General features: G+C 51.6%; 1 protein-coding gene across 1 annotated transcript; it reads left to right on the top strand.

Annotated features, from left to right (window-relative positions):
- Positions 1–237: 237 nt before the first annotated feature.
- A3GALT2 (alpha 1,3-galactosyltransferase 2) lies at positions 238–13,342 on the top strand. Its single transcript, XM_003937545.1, has 5 exons — positions 238–257; positions 9,076–9,159; positions 9,365–9,454; positions 9,761–9,898; positions 12,655–13,342. Exons 1-5 carry the CDS (start codon positions 238–240, stop codon positions 13,340–13,342), a joined length of 1,020 nt encoding a protein of 339 aa, XP_003937594.1.
- Positions 13,343–16,946: the final 3,604 nt, after the last annotated feature.

Here is a 16,946-nt window from a genome sequence, read left to right as displayed (position 1 = left end):
CTCAGACCCACCCTCTTCTAGGGTGTTGCCAGCTCCACTCCACCTTGGGGCCAGCTTCCCAAAAAGGTCCCACCCCCGGCAGGTCCCTTGCAGGCAGTCCATCCTGACTGCTCCTGCAGGTGCAGCTTCTGAGGCAGAGGGGCAGGCTGCTTGGTCCAGATCTGCAGGAATAGGCCATTTCTTCCCTGGCTCCAAGCTGGGAAAGTTTGCTCCCAGCCGTCCTACCAGCTTCCCCATATGGCTCTCGAGGGACTCAGGTGAGTGGCGACAATGGTATAGAGAGGAAGAAAGTGTGGGGACAGCTGAGTTAAGACGGATCCAGTCTGACGACCAAAACAATACCAAGGGGAGATGCCAGAGCCAGCCCTGGAGTGTACTAGATGAGCCTCTGGTCTGGGGGAAAGGCAGCTCCAAGAGGGGACGTTACCCTAAAAGAAGAAAGACAATCCATGTGGATGGACACTGGGGTGGGGGAGGCTATACTCTATAAGATTTTGTAGCCAACAAAAAGTTGGATTTCTCTTGCTTCTCTTAATGCCAAACCCCCTTGGTGAGCCAGAAAGCAAAGGACTAGGGGTACATTCCCTCCCCCACTGTAACTGAGGGCTCCCTCTATCCCCACTGGGACTGAAGGTCCAGGACTAGGAACCTGTGCCCCCTTAAGACCTATTGACTAATCTTTAACCCTTTTTTGAAGGCAAGGAGAGTGGGAAGCAGGGCACAGGGTGGAGCTTGAGGGACCACCTTCTGCAGGTAGTATCTGAACAGGAAATGTGGATTGGGCCAGTCAGGGGCCTCCACAGACTAAGGGCTCCCAGGTCAGGGGATGGGAAGAGCAGGAGGAGCTGGTGGGTCCTACCCAGTCCCAGGCCTGACCACAGGAGTTCATAAGACCAACTCTGCCTGTGTGCCCTGGCTGAGGCCCAGAGCCCAGAATAAGCATCGGTTTGCCCTACCCTGATTGGGAGAGGCTGGTGAAGAGGGTGGGACAGCCACAGAGGGAGAGAGAGACCCTCTGGCCTCTTCCTGCTCCTGTGGCACCTTACGCGGCATCTCGCCTACCTCCCAAAGTGCACCTCCCAAGGCAGCCTTGCCAGCTGCCAGTAAGGGATTTCACCAGGCTTCTAGAAACTGGAGAAGCCCAGCTTCAGACAACCCTCCAGGAGCTCAGACAGGAGCTGAATAATAAGTGGGGAGGGGAGAAGCCAAGCCCATAGGAAGAAATAACAGGGTTGGGAACCTTGTGAGAGGGGCCTCAGGGTTGAGCTAGGCCCAGGTCAAATGGAGCCCAAGTGCCATGCTGGAAGCTCTGGCTGGGGGAATCTGACTGTCCTACTCAAAGCCCAACCCCACCCCTTACCGTCCGTGCAAATGCCTTGGTGTAAAGGAAGCAGGGCACAGTTCACCTTGGACAATTCACCTTGTACACAACAGGAACTGCAAATGCCTATTGAAGGTGCACCCTGTGAACTTGCAGTAGGTTGGGGGTTTTTACCTAAAGAACACAGATTCTTATTGGAGGAGAAACACACTGATTAGTTGATCCCCAAAGGGCAGAACTGGGGACTGGAAAGCCTGGTATCCCAGGAGGCAGGGAATGGCTAGCAGGACCCTGAGCTGACAGGGAAGGAGGAGGGTGCTGAGGCTGGGGTGTGAGCCCTGGGGAGCCCCCAGGCAAGAACATCCCACGTGCTGCCTCCTCTCCTGCTGCGGGAGTGCAGGCCACGTGCGCAGGTGCGCCACTGGCCTATAGGACTGTGGGCAGTTCTTTTCACTTTCCGGACCTTAATTTTCCCTTTATGGAAGAAAATGAAAACCAGGCCCTACCTGAGTTTATGTGTGCAGCAAAGAGGGAGGGAACCAACCTACTCCTAAAAGAAGATGTGGTGCATCTGATTCACACCAATAAGGCTGCCCAGCCTTGCAGAGGTGAGCTCAGATCTACTCCAAGCCTCTGCACGTCCTCTCTCACACAGTGACCTGGCCCAGCCCTCTTGCTGAGTGCTGCCCTCAGGTATTATGTGTCCCCTGGACAGTGGTGTCCACTTGGGTGTCCTGACTCAGTACTTCTCAAGCTGCAATTTGCATTTCCTTCATTTTCTGTGTTCTCAGCGAATGATCCCAGTGACCCAAGTGGGACCTCTGCTCTATCCCCTGAGCAAGTGCAACCCTAAGCAAGTGATTTAACCTTCTAAGCCTCAGTTTCCTCATTTATAAAGCAGATATAAGCACAGTATCTCCTTCAATGGGTTGTGGTGTGCTTTCAACAGGACAGGCACATAGAATACTTGGCCAAGTGTCTATCTCAGTAAGTGTCTGGGATTATGCATAAGGAATGCATACATAATCCTGAAGAAAATAGGGTTAAGCAAAGGAGTACCAGTCAATTTGGAAGAGATAATGAACCTAAAGAACTCATTCATCATTTCATTCATTTGCTGAACAAATAATTATCAACAGCATGAATTACAAGGCAAGCTCTGGGAGTTGGCACCAGGAAAACAAAGGCTGGCAAAACAGAGAAACCTGGAGCCTAGTGGGGTAGAGAGTCCCTAGCATCACTTGGCAAGTACTGTAGGAGAGGTCGGGAAAAGGGACAGAGGGACACGCTGGGGGAGGGACCTAAGATGAGAGATCAAGGCCGGCTTCAGACAGGAGGAAGCTGGGTGCTACAGAATAACATGCAACTTGTTGGCCAATGGCAGGAAGAGAGCAATCAGAGTGGAATACAGAAGTGGGGAAGCCTAGGAGACTTCACGATAAAGGGTGAAGAATGCAGACCGGGAGGCAGGGTCGGGAGACTGTTACAGGAATCCAGATGAGAAATTAGCAGGCACCAATAGGGAGGGAGGCCAGGAGGAGAGCTCTGAGCACTAGGAAGGAGGCAGAAGCAACAACCTGGCTGTCAGGAGAACGCAGGGGGTCCACTTGGGTCACTGAGATAAATCACTAAGAACACAGGATGGGGAGAGTGAGTGGGAGGGTGGGGGAAGATGGGGTGGGGGGACAGGGGAGAGTGAGTGGGAGCACCCACAGGGTTTGCTGATGGACTGCATGTGGGGAATTAAATTATTTGTAACAGTATTTTTATTTAACCCAGCACATCCGAATTTTTACCTGTTTCACTGTTTTAATGTGGCTACTAGAAATGTTTAAATTACATATGTGGCTCACATTATATGATGCTATTCTAGATCTCTTCCTATGCATCATGAAAGGATGCTGCTGTACATGCCTGTCAAGGCTCGGGTGCGCAGGCACAGGCGCTTCCCCCCGCCAGAAGCAAAGTCTGCCTCTCCACATTAGTGTTCCTTCCTTTTCACCTTAACACATTAGGGTCTCTTTTCCAGAGAGTACAAATAAATCTACCTCACGCTTCTTAATAGCCATGTTGATCTCTATTATGCAAGTTGAGTACTCCTCATCCAAACATCTGAAATCCAAAATGCTCTAAAATCCAAAAATGTTTGAGCACTGACAGGACATTCAAAGGAAATGCTCCCACTGAAGTATTTTGGATTTCAGATTTCCAGGTTAGGGATACTTAGCCAGTAAATACAATGCAAATATTGAAAACACCAAAAAAGCCCAAAATCCAAAACACTTTTGGTCTAAACTGTTGGATAAGGGATAGCTATCCTGTACAGATGGGCCTAATTCATTCATCCAGTTCCCTACTGATGAACCTGAGGTTGAGGCATGAGTTTGCTTTTTCAGACAAGGCTACAGGAACATCCTGGGAGTACTCACTGTGGAGTCTCCATTCCGAGCTGTAGGCACACCGGCCAGGGGCTGTGGGCACGGACAGTGTTACGGTGGAGGGCCCAGACTTGGAAGGCTTCTCGGGCATGGTTAAGAGATGTGGATGGTGTCCTGCAGTCAGTAGGAAGCCACAAAATAACTTAATTTTTAAAAAATTGCTGACTTTTGAATTTTTCCTTCATTAAAAAAGCAACATATTTTAAATACATTACAGATAATTGGGGAGAAAATAAGAAACCATAAGTTTATCGCACAAATGCATTCTTCCTTTTTCTGGCACGTTTTTATTCTTGCTAAATTGTAATCAGAGTGCACGTCAATTTTAGATCCTGCTTTGTTCCTTTAATGTTCCTGTCTGAGCATTTTTCTATGTGACTATAGAATCTTCCTAACACGTTTATTTAGCCACTCCCTTCAGCTAGACACTAGAGTCTTCTTCAGTTATGTTTGAGCAGCTCAGATGATGCCTCTGCCTGTGACCCCAAACGCCTTCTCTAAGGGTGCTTTCCTGGCAGCATTCAACCAACCTCAAGTCTCGCTTGTGTAAGGGAAACCAGAACACACCCATCAGTACAACCCTGTCCCCTCTAGCTGCCACACTGTCTCTTTCCTGTGACAGCCCGACTTCTGGAAAGACAGCCCCACTCCCACCCCATCCATGTGCCCCTTCTTAAGTCCTCTACCTGCCCAGTCTCCCTCCCATTCCCACCTGGTCAGGGCCTGGGCCCTGGCCTCCTCTCTCTCTGGACTCTCTTCCTCTCTCCCATGACATCCCTGCCCTCCTGGTAAATCGTAAAACTTTCTCCTGAGCCTGCCTGCCTTCTGGGCTTCAGCCCCCTTCCTCCAACCAGACTACCAAGCATCTTCTTTGTGGTCCCCCCGCCCCATCCCTCTAATCCATGGCCAAGTCTGGCCCATGTGCCCCCCTAGACAGCCCTTTACCTATTCCTCCCCATCCAGCTGCCAACACCCTGCTGTTGCTCCTAATGCCTCCCAGGGGCTGGCACCTAACTTATCTTCCTGCCTCCATCAGTGCCTTCCCTGCCACCCCACCATGGCCAGGCTCCAGATTTCAGTGGGAACACTTTAGTGGGGTGTGTGTGTGTGTGTGTGTGTGTGTGTGTGTTTTCAAATAAAAATCTGACCAAGTCACTCCCTGGAGGAAATACCTGTTCCCCTGAAGTCCAATCCTCCGAGCCTGAAATTCGGGCCCCAGGTGACCTGGCCCTGGCTCACCTGTGCACCCTACTCCCTCCCTTCTCATCTGTTACTACTCTCCACCCTGCAGTTCACAGACATTCCAGGAGTGAGCCTTCCTCGCTTCTGCACATTGTGATTTCTTTTTCACGGACTGCTCTTCCTCCTCTATGCCTTCTTCACCTGAAGAACTTCTACTAATAACTTTTTAGGTCCCAGCTTAGAAGTACCTCCTCTCCCGGGAGGCCCTGACTTCCTCCTCATCTACCAAGACTCAGGTGCTACCCTCCAATTTGCCTCACAGCATCTGGTGTTTTTCCCAATCACGGAATTCACTGTGCTGTGTTCCATGCATCTGACCCATTCCCTCCCCCTCGCCCACTACACCCCATCTTCCTGGCTCCATACCCTGAAGACAGGGTCTGTGCCTCATTGACCTCTGAATCCCCAACTTAGCATAGTGCTTGAGGCTGAGCTTGTGTCCAATAAATATATTTTGAATTCAGAACTTAACAGAAACTGATGAACATCTTGATGCATTAACTTTTCTCATTCTGAAGATTATCTCCTTTGAACAGATTCCCAGAAGCTGGGAATTATTGAATCAAAGAATATTAAACACTTTCAATTCTCATATCTACCTAGCTTTCCAAAAGGCTGTGGCAATTTACACTTCCACCAGCAAGTCTGAGTGCTGATCTCACTGCATTCTTGCAGCTTGGCTATTCTCATTATGCTTTTAAAAAAAAAAAAAATTAAGACAGATTCTCCCTCTGTCACCAGGTTGGAGTCCAGTGGCATGATCATAGCTCACTGTAACCTGTAACTCCTGGGCTCATTCGATCCTCCTGCCTCAGCCTCCTGAATAGCTGGGACTACACATGTACACCATCTGGCTAATTTTTAAATTTCTGCAGAGGCGGCAGGGTTTTGCTGTGTCGCCCGGGCTAATCTCAAACTCCTGGCCTCAAGCGATCCTTCTGCCTTGACCTCCCAAAACACTGGGATTAAATGCACGAGTCCCTCCCAGCCCCAGTCTGTCTTTTTTTAAAGTGCTCATTTTACAAGCAAAACATATCACCACCTTGTTCTAATTTGTATGTCTTTGATTACCAGTGAGGGTGAACATTTTTCCATATATTTGCCTACTAAATGCACTTCATTTTTGAGGATTTACCTGTTTGCGTGACATGGAACCTGTTAAGGCAGGCTGACTTGTCATGAGGTGACTCTGGGGCTGTGGAGAAAGTGACTGGGAGCATGAAGAGTGCTGCTGCAATGATCCCGTGATGGAGGAGCAGGCCAGGGTCACTCCGGGCCATGAGGAAGAGCAGGAGGGGCAGATATCAAGGAGACCAGGTCAACCCTGGACTGAAAGCAGACAGCAGGTGCAGAGCAGGAGGGGTGAGGGCATACCCAGGTTTCCGGCTCGGCACAGTGAACTGGAGGAGGTGCTGCGCTTGGAGACAGTGCGCAGGTGGATCCACACACCTGCAAGGCAGTTCTCGGCACCCTTTACTAGATACACCTGCCGAGGAACAGTTACCTGGGGCAGCAGGAGAGGCAAGGGCAGGAAGGTCTGAGGCTGGCAGGCTTCTTGAAAGAGACCAGGGGAGCCAGGTTTTGAAAGGATTTGTAGGGCAGGGAGTGGAGTCAGGAGGCTGCCCAGGGGACGATCAAGGTGCGCTCAGGAGCAAGGTTATCATGAGCTAAAGCTGAGTGAGCTATCGAAACATTAGAGGCCTTGTTCTCACTGCTTAGCTGTGTGAATGCAATGACAGCCCTAAAGCAGGTAGTGTTCTTATTATCCCCATCCTATAGATGACACTGATGTGCAGATGACCAGACCTTGCCAAGGTTCAGACAGCTAATGAGTGGTAGAGTTAGGATTTGAACTCAGGGCTCTGGACCCTTTGTCTGTGCTCCTCACCATGTGGCTGCAGTTGCTCTAGATATGTGAGCACTCAGGAAGACTGAGGGACAGTGGAACGAGCTCCCCAGAAGGAGCTTATTAAGATTCTCAGCATTTGGGGCCCTTCCTGGAAAACAACAACTGTGGACAAATCCCAAAGCCCACCTCCTCTGAGCCAGGAACTGGGCTGCTGAGCTCTGCTTGGAGTTCACCTGGCCTGGTGACTGGAGCCACCACAGACACCTGATCTCTGACCACAGCCAGCCCAATAACTCTTCTCTAAGTCCCAGACAGCTCTTAACCCTCAGTTACTGAGGCGGGAGGACTGATTGAGAGAGCTGCCAAGTTGGAGACAAGGCTGGGCAACACAGCAAGACCCCATTTCAAATAAAAAACAATTAGGCATCTATAGTCCCAACTGTACAGAAGGCTGAGGTGGGAGGACAGCTCGAGCCCAGAAGTTTGAGGCCACAGTGATCTGTGATCACACCACAACACTCCAGCCTGGGTGACAGAGTTAGGCTGTTTCTAAAACAAAACAAAACAAACAAAAAACTCCCCATCACTGAGCCACAAACACCTGTGCGTCCTCTCCCAGCCTCTCCCGTCCAAGGTCAGTCCCCCCCTCCACTCAGGATAAGCACCTCAACCCCTAATGTTATCATCCCCACAACCTGCCCAAGGTCATGCCCTGCAGCAATGCTGAGGAAAAGAAAGGATTAGGCATCTAGAGGTTCATCCTAAGTGACCTGGTTAGGTACTGTGGAGGCCAAGGCAACTTCATCTTGGAAGCTCATCTGTCATGTTGGTTTCTGATTAACCCTGGTTCCAGGAAGCTCCCCAAGATTTCCAGCGTATCCACTATTCCTTGTGTAAGATCACATACTTACTATACATCTTGACCCTGGGTCAAAACAAATCTGATGTTATCATACTTCACTTGTCCTACACATCCCTTCTGAAGCACATGCACTCTCTCTCTGTGGTATATAAGCCCTGGGTCTGGGGGCCTGTAAGGTCTATGGATGTGCTTTGGTCAAAGAATAGGCCAAGGCAGATATCCGGGCCAGAGTGACTCAAGTGAGTTTAGGGCACAGGAGCATATTCCACTTGTTATGTAAGCTGTTCAAGTTCATACTTGGCTCTGAGCCAGTGTTGTCCATAGAAGGTATAACTGCCCTGCTGTGTATGGGGCTCGGTTCAGTGCAGCAAGGCATGGCATGGCACAGCTCGTGCACATGCCCAGAGAGAGAATAACATTGCTAACCCCTCTAAGGGAGAGCTGGTCTCCTTGAAGGTGGGCAGGGGGAGCCAGGAACTGGCTTGTGCCTAAGGGGAAAGAGTTAAGCTGCTGACCCTGACAGAGCTGGCTTTGCAGGTCAGGGGGTACAGCTGCAGACATAGGGGCAGCAGGAGCCTCAGAGCCAGCTGTTGAGAGGAGCCACCGAGCCGGAGCAGACGGCCAAGATCAAGGTGGACAGTGAGAGAGCTAGTGTGAGTAAGCTGCTGATGAGAGAGCTGCTGAATAAAACTACGTATCACCTGCCTACAGTCCCAAACTGTTCTTTCAGCTCTTCGCCCATCCACCCACTCCCCTTGGACCTCAGCTGGGGCCGAAACCTGACACGGGCGTAGTCATGGCATAACAAGGGTCATGGCTCGGGGGATCCACCATCTGGTCTCACAGCCACCCGAGCCATTTAAATCCCTATTAAATGTTTCTTTCTAAGAAACTGGACTTGACAGCCTCTTCCTCTGACCTCTCAGCTTCCTAAGACTTTGGGGCAGGTTTGCATAGGCCTGCCCCATGTGAAACAGGTAAATTATTCTGCCTCCAATCTGTATCAGCCTTGGCAGCTGACAAGGGTGAGGAAATTCTCCGAGCACTGAGATGAAATAACCTCAAAGTGGAAAATGAAAGGTTCAGCACATTGTGTCCACTGTGCTACCATTTGTGGCGAGGTGGGGGAGAAGAGAGTATTTGCTACCATATTTATATTTATATTTGCATACACATTGCATAGACATGTATGCATAGACTGTCTCTTGAAGGACACACAAGAAACTGGTAACACTGGATACTTCCATGCAGAGGAACTGGATGGCTGGAAGTAGGAAAGACTTTTCATGTATGCGTGTGTATAAATATGTGTGTCTATACATATACATGAGTTGCCGATGCCCCCCTCCATTTCCGCCCCCAGGGCCTGGAAGAGAATTTTCTGGCGGCAGATCCTACTTGCACTTGGCCTCTTAGGCCTGTTCCTGTGTGGCCTCCCTAAATTCAGGTACAAGCCCCTTTCCCCAGCACCTGAGGTGGGACCACAGAGTCAGGGTTAAAGGGGATCTGTCTAAGTGCCTCCTTGATGGATGGAGGGTGGTGGCTAGCTCAGCTCAAGTGTCCTTGTGAGCCCTCTCTCCTTGTAAGAAGCAAAGCCAGAGGGCTCCTGGGCAGGCTGACATGCTTCTCATGGCTGCCCCCCACCGCCATAGACATCTGGAAACCTTCATCCCCATGGGTGTCTGTCCTTCAGCCACAGTGTCGCTGCTGAGAGACAACTTCACAGGTGCTCTGCGTCCCTGGTAAGAAGCTCCTATCCCTCCCACTCCAAGAGTACCCCCAAACCCTACAGATCTCTGCCCCATGTCCCTGCCCTCCTCACATCTCCCACCCCAGCAGATCCCAAGCACTGCTCCACCAAACCCAGCAGCCCCCATTGCGCTATACACCTCCCAGTCCTCTGTGTTGCTCTGAGCTGGAGGCTTCCAGGTGCAGCAGCTAGGTCTCACCCGTCTGTGGGTCCCTAGGGCTCCGCACTGGGGAGGTGGCAGTGAGCATACACCAAGCGGGTGGATGAATGGAGCTCTTTCCCATCCCTGCCTGGCCAGGGCCCGGCCTGAAGTTCTGACCTGCACCCCCTGGGGGGCTCCCATTATTTGGGATGGCACTTTCGACCCAGATGTGGCCCAGCAAGAGGCTAGTCAGCAGAACCTCACCATTGGGCTGACTGTCTTTGCTGTAGGCAGGTAAGTCCTGGGAAGGGGAGCAGTGCTGTCAAGGCTGGGAGTGGGAGGGGTGTGCATGTGATGAAGGAGGTGGGGCACCCTGCTCCCTGTGCTGTGGAATCTCAGAGTGAAGTGAGAAACAAAGACAGCACTTCTCGACCCATGCCCCCAGGGTAAGCACAGGACCATCCTTCTCCTCCCTAGACACCAATACCATACAGCCCGCCCAACACAGGCAGCCAGGACTGTTCTAGAACCGTATCTAGAAGAGACCTGCCTAGGGGCTGGGACTAATCCATCTGGAGGCACCGGTTTCGTAGTGAGAAAATGATGGGGTCTTTCAGATGAGAGTGGTGAGAGGAGGGCGGTGTGACTGGTAATTGGAGGAATGGTTCACCACAGCAGGTGCCTAATGGAGGTCAGCAGCTCAGGTGCAGGTACACAGGATGGGAGGGGGGTGCCAACCAAGTCTGATGGAGGGAGAGTGGCTGGGGAGCTGGAGGATTGCAAGGGAGTGAATCTGAACTGGGCAGAGGGAGTAAAGAGGAGGGGGGTGACAAATACTGAGAAAGTGGCAGGGTCACCAGATGGAGGATTCAGTGAGGTAGGACTGTTTTGGGTGGGGGTGGTAATCACAGTAAGCGAGCTAGAGAAACGAGGTCCTCCTATGGTCACTCTCTCAACTTGGTCTTCATCAGTGTCTGTTCCACTCTGTTCCTTTCCTGCAGAATCACTGCAGGAAAGGAGGTCAAGAGAAGAAATGGCAGAGGCACTGACCTCCCCACTACGATGACAGGGAGTGTCTAAGCTGGGTGTCCACCTTCCTGAAGTGACATGAAGGGGACTCTTGGCAGTCAGATCCTATAACCTAGTTTCAGGCAACTAAAAGAAGCATTTCTAAAAATGGAACCAGTTGCTTTGGGAAGGTGGTGAGAGCCTCCCATTTAGGAAGAGACTCAAAAAGGATGGGGAAGGAATTTTGTTACCAGATACCCCAGACTACCATTCAAGGCTCCTCCAACTCTGTCTCCCACACCCTACAAGCGACAGAAAGCCAGGAGTGCCGCTGACAGGCAAGGGGATGAAAAGGACCAAGGTGTGAACCACAGACCAGGTGGGCAGAACTGCTGGGCCACTTGGACCTTGACCTCTCCCAGGACCTTGGTGTTCCCACTTCCATCACACATGCTGAGTTTCTGCCCCATCCCTAGGGGACAGACACTCAATGTACAGAAAATTCTGGGATCCTGAGGTCCTGAGTTCCAAGATTCTGAGTCCAACACTCTGGGATGCTGAGATTGCCCAGGTCTCTGATTCCCATTTCCCACAGTCACCAGGAATAGGCCAAGTGTAAGTAAAGGTACAGGCTCCAAGGCCCAGCTGGGTCCGAATCCAGGCTCTACCACTTACCAATGGTACATACAAGTTTCTAACACTCTTTAGATGAGACAGTGCACATTGATTTAGAAAGCAGTGGCTGCCACATGATCAAAGTTCTAAGTACTATTAGGTACTGTTACTATTATTTTAAAATCCTAAGATTCCCAGGGTCTGTTCATACAGTATTCCGGGCAGCCTCATTATCGATGTAGTGAAAGACACTCAGTAACTTAAAACAGCTTATTATCATAGCTCCTAAAATAATTCTGTGAAGGGCCAGGCACAGTGGCTCTAGCCTGTAATCCCAGCACTTTGGGAGGCCCAGGCGGGTGGATCACCTGAGGTCAGGAGTTCAAGACCAGCCTGGACAACAGGGTGAAACCCCGTCTCTACTAAAAATACAAAAAATTAGCCAGGTGTGGTGGCTGAGGCCTGTAATCCCAGCTACTCCGGAGGCTGAGGCAGGAGAATCACTTGAACCCAGGAGGCAGAGATTGCAGTGATCTGAGATCGCACCACTGCACTCCAGCCTGGGCAATAAGAGCGAAACTCCATCTCAAAATAATAATAATAATAATAATAATAATAATAATAATAATAATTCTGTGGGTCAGGAATTCAGACAGGGCTCAGCAAGAAGGGTTCCTCTCCTCATGCTCCCAAATGTCTGGGTCTCAGCTGGGAGACCAACTGCTGAAGACTAGTAGGGCCAGCTTGGGCCTCCTCACTCACGGCAGCACCCAAATTCTGGGACTTCTTAAAAGGAGGCTCAGAGCTCTAAAGAGAAAAACGCTGCCAGTCCTCCAAAGGGCCAGTATGAGGCAGGAGAGGCAGGCAATTTGCAAGCATCTTCAGCCCAACCTGCCCTGCCCCATCTAAGTTGAAAGAGGCTATGGTTGGAGGGTCTGGAGGACCAGGCAGCATGGTGGGGGTGAAGTGGGGTGAGGTGAGATTGGGGTGGGGGTGGGTGAGGCTGGGGTGGGGTGAGGGTTGGGTTGGGTGAGGTGAGGATAAGGATTGGGTAGGGGTGAGGTGGGGATGAGGTGAGGTTAGTGTGGGGTGAGGTGGGGGTGAGAAGGGGTTGAGGGCTGGGTAGGTGGGGGTGAGGGTTGGGTGGGGTGGGATGAGGTAGGGGTGGGGGTAGGGTTGAGATGGGAGTGGGGCGAGGTGGGGATGAGGGTTGGGTGGGGTGAGGTGGGGTTGAGGGGTGGGTGGGGTGTGGTGGGAGTGAGGGTAGGGTGGGGTGGGGTGAGGTGGGATAAGGGTGGGGGTTGGGGGTGAGGGCTGGGTGTGGCGGGGTTGGGGTTAGGAGGGGGTGAGGGTTGGGTGGGGAGGGTCGGGGTGGGAAAGGCAGCCCCGCCTCGCCTCACAGGCTCACTGTGGCGCCATGCCATCAGGTACCTGGAGAAGTACCTTGAGCGCTTCCTGGAGACTGCGGAGCAGCACTTCATGGTGGGCCAGCGCGTGGTGTACTACGTGTTCACCGAGCGGCCAGGCGCGGTGCCGCGCGTGGCGCTGGGCCCAGACCGGCGGCTGCGCGTGGAGCGCGTGGCGCGCGAGCGGCGCTGGCAGGACGTGTCGATGGCGCGCATGCGCACGCTGCACGCCGCGCTGGGCGGGTGGCTGGGCCGCGAGGCGCACTTCGTGTTCTGCATGGACGTAGACCAGCACTTCAGCGGCGCGTTCGGGCCCGAGGCGCTGGCCGAGTCGGTGGCGCAGCTGCACTCCTGGCACTACCACTGGCCGCGGTGGCTACTGCCCTTCGAGCGCGACGCGCGCTCGGCCGCCGCGCTGTCGCGGGGCGAGGGCGACTTCTACTACCACGCGGCGGTGTTCGGGGGCAGCGTGGCGGCGCTGCGCGGGCTGACGGCGCACTGTGCGCTGGGCCTGGCGTGGGACCGCGCGCGGGGTCTGGAGGCGCGCTGGCACGACGAGAGCCACCTCAACAAGTTCTTCTGGCTGCACAAGCCCGCCAAGGTGCTGTCGCCCGAGTTCTGCTGGAGCCCCGACATTGGCCCTCGGGCCGAGATCCGCCGCCCGCGCCTGCTCTGGGCACCCAAGGAATACCGGCTGCTGCGGAACTAGCGCCGCCGCCGGCCCTCCGGCTCCTCCGCGGGCCCAGCAGGCCCGGTCCCGCTCCCGTTCCGGGTATCTTTGGCCCCGGGAAGGTGTGGAGTGGGAGTCACCAGAGGGAGAGATCCTGAAACCGGGCGGGTCCCTTCTGGATGCTGATGGCGATCTGGCGGGCAGAGAGTTACTGGATGCAAAAGCCCCACCCGCTCCGTGTGTGCCCGTCCGTGGGAGTGGGAGAAGGAGCTCCTTGCCTTTGGGGAGCTCTTCACTTGAAGAGAAAAATCCCCTTCCCTTACTTGAGCAGTGAGCGACACACAACTACAGTAGTGCCTCGATCGAGGAGCCTCTAGACCTTTCACCTCGACCCTGCGGAATGCTGCTGGTGTCTCTGGAGATGTTTTAGTCCCACCTGCCCCCCCGCACCTCTTTTTTTAAATAAGGAGACTGAGGCACAAAGAGGGAACATAGCTGCCCAACGACGCCCAGGGTCTGAGTCACTGTGATGTCAGCGACTGGAAAGGCGTGGCTGGCCCCTTGGGATGCCTCTGGGCTGGAGCCACAGGAAGAAACACAGGTGGCACCCCGTCATTGGCTCTGCCCTTTTGCCTCCCCTGCCCATAAACATGGTTTGTACATATCTCGGTAATGTGATGATAAATTATTCCTGCGCTGTGAAACAAAGTAGCAAATGTAAGAAGCCATGTTTGCTCTTTTCGCTTGCCAGCATAATTTCACAAAGCCCTGACTGTGACAGCATATAGCTGTCAAAACAAAAACACAGCTCCCCACGTCCCTGGCTCTAGTCACTATATTCCCTAAAAACTAAGTGACTCTAGATATATCTACATATAAGGTAATGTCGGTTGGGGTTAGTGATTATGCTGCTATCAACTATAACCAGATACACTCTTGCACACAAACTTAGATATAATTTTACACATACTAAAGCTTTTCTACCTATATATAAACTCTAAACTTGGATTTTCCCCCTTTATGAATTGTACTGGCTGTTGACCACCAGACACCTGACTGCAAATATCTTTTCTTGTATTCCCATATTTCTAGACAATGATTTTTGTAAGACAATAAATTTATTCATTACTTTTTTAAAAAGTACTACATTCAGGCCGGGAATAGTGGCTCACGCCTGTAATCTCAGCACTTTGGGAGGTTGAGGCAGGCGGATTACTTGAGGTCAGGAGTTCTAGACCAGCCTGGCCAACATGACGAAACCCCATCTCTACAAAAATACAAATATTAGCCGGGCATGGTGGTGCACACCTGTAATCCCAGCCACTCAGGAGGCTGAGGCATAAGAATCGCTTGAATCCAGGAGGTGGAGGTTGCAGTGAGCTGAGATCGCGTCACTGCACTCCAGTCTGAGCGACAGAGCTCAATAAATAAAATACTACATTCAAAGCATCTGATAGAACCTCTCTAAAGAGCTGCTGCTGGGCTGTAGGCCTTGGTTAATGGTCCTCAGTAAGACTTCTAAGTAACACTAACTTTAATTCTTTAAAAGCTTACGTTTAATTCTTTAAAAGTTGACATTCCCAAATTGTTATTGTGACCTTACTCCAAAATGATATTTTCTGACCTCAGGGCTAGCAGGGCCACGTTCAGCCACAGTATCTGGGAGGGAAGTTTCCACATCCATGGCAGCTGTCCAGACTTCTGACTCCCAGTGGAGAAACACATGCTCTGAATAGGAGTGTGAAGGCATCACACCCTCCAGGGAAGGTGGTCACCGGGCCAAGGAGATAGGTAAGGTAGCTACTGAAGCCCCTGAGATTTTTCTGACAATTGGGAAAACAGGGGCCCTGGGAGATTGGGATTTCATTCACCCTGGCTCTCTTGAATCTTTTATGTAGTATTGCCACCAACCTTGTATTTTATAAGCCTCCACTCCCAGGTAGGGCAGCAATTCTTGCTATTTACCAGGCCCAATTATCGATGGTAAGAGAGATCTGTCCTCTCAAAAGCAGTTCAAAATGTTTCCTATCTAAACTGGATTAGCAAAACCCAGAAGGCCATCTGGACTCAGGATTAGAGATGAGAATGGGCCAGGTGTCTTAAGAACAAATGATATGGCCGGGCGAGGTGGCTCACACCTGTAATTCAACTACTTTGGGAAGCAGAGGCAGGCGGATCACAAGGTCAGGAGTTTGAGACCAGCCTGGCCAACATGGTGAAACTCCATCTCTACTAAGAATACAAAAAATTAGCTGGGCATGGCAGCAGGCACCTGTAATCCCATGCTGACTATGAGCTGAGGAAGATATGTGTCCTTCACCCTTACCCTGCAGCATTTACTGAGGGCCACATATACTTCCCCTAACAGTTGCTGAGCCATTTGATACCTGAGCATGAGCCAGTCAGAGATGATGTGAACCAGCTCTTTTAACTTTGTGTTTGTGTAGACAAGTTCCTCACCTTTGCTGGCCTCATTTTCTCATATGTGAAATGTGGATGCCAATCTCCCTCCCTGCAGGGGTTGTGGTGGTGCTCTAGAAAACACAACTTGCCTTTCTCTCCCTGCCTGCCCCTTCTCCAGCGAGTTCAGAAGCTGCAGAGGATTTGCCGAAGAACAGTCATTTCCTGTTTTTTGAGACAGCGTCTGTTGCCCAGGGTGGAGTGCAGTGGTGTGATCATGGCTCACTGCAGCCTCAACATCCCTGGGCTCAGGTGATCCTCCTACCTCAGCCTCCCAAATTGCTGGGACCACACGCACACACCACCACACCAGGCTTTATTTATTTATTTATTTATTTATTTATTTATTTATTTATTGTAGAGGCAGGGTTTCACTGTGTTGCCCAAGCTGATCTCGAACTCCTGGTCTCAAGGGATCTACTTGCTTCGGCCTCCCAAAGTGCTGGGATTCCAGGCATGAGCCACTGCGCCCAGCCAGTCATTTCCTGTTTTAAAGGGGAATAAATGGCGCGCTAAGGAGCTACCAGGGTGTCAGCCGGAGGCAGCCTTAGGCTGTTGATGGAGATCTTCTTGAGGAGGGGAAGGATCAAGGAAGTTGCAGGGCGAGCAAACCTTGGGAATGGCTCCCTTCCTAATGAGCCCAGAGGCCTAAGGAGGGGTTGTGGGGGTATGAAGGGACTTGGATCTGAAGCAGGAATAACAAGAGGGCTAAAGCTCCTTCTGCAGCTGCCTCCATTACCGTCAACACTGTCCTTAGCACCTAGAGGGCAGTGGCACTTACACACTCCCCAGGCGAGCAGGTGAAAATCAGACTCAGTCCCCTGAGCACCATTGCTACATGCAAAATCTCCACCTGTCCCAGCTGCCTGACCTTGCCAGGCAGGCTCAAATGCCACTCCTAGAAATTCCCAAACATCTTCAGCTCTCTTAGGGATCACTGATCCATTAGGGCCAAGGCAAATAATAGCAACAATAATATGGACATATATTGGCTCTTACAATGTGCCAGTTGTAAGCATTAAACAGGTATTGATTCATTTAATCCTCACATCCACCTACCCTGTAAGTTTGTTGCTATTTATCTCATTTTACATACAGGGAAACCAGGCATACATTTAGTAATGAACCCAATGTCATACCACTGGCAACTTAAATTCATTGACGTGAGAACAAACAGGAAATT

The sequence above is a fragment of the Saimiri boliviensis genome, chromosome 11 (genome assembly GCF_048565385.1).
Source record: "Saimiri boliviensis isolate mSaiBol1 chromosome 11, mSaiBol1.pri, whole genome shotgun sequence".
Lineage (NCBI taxonomy): Eukaryota > Metazoa > Chordata > Mammalia > Primates > Cebidae > Saimiri > Saimiri boliviensis.
Note: the sequence above shows the minus strand (reverse complement) of the source record. Positions and strands in the feature narration are given on the sequence as shown.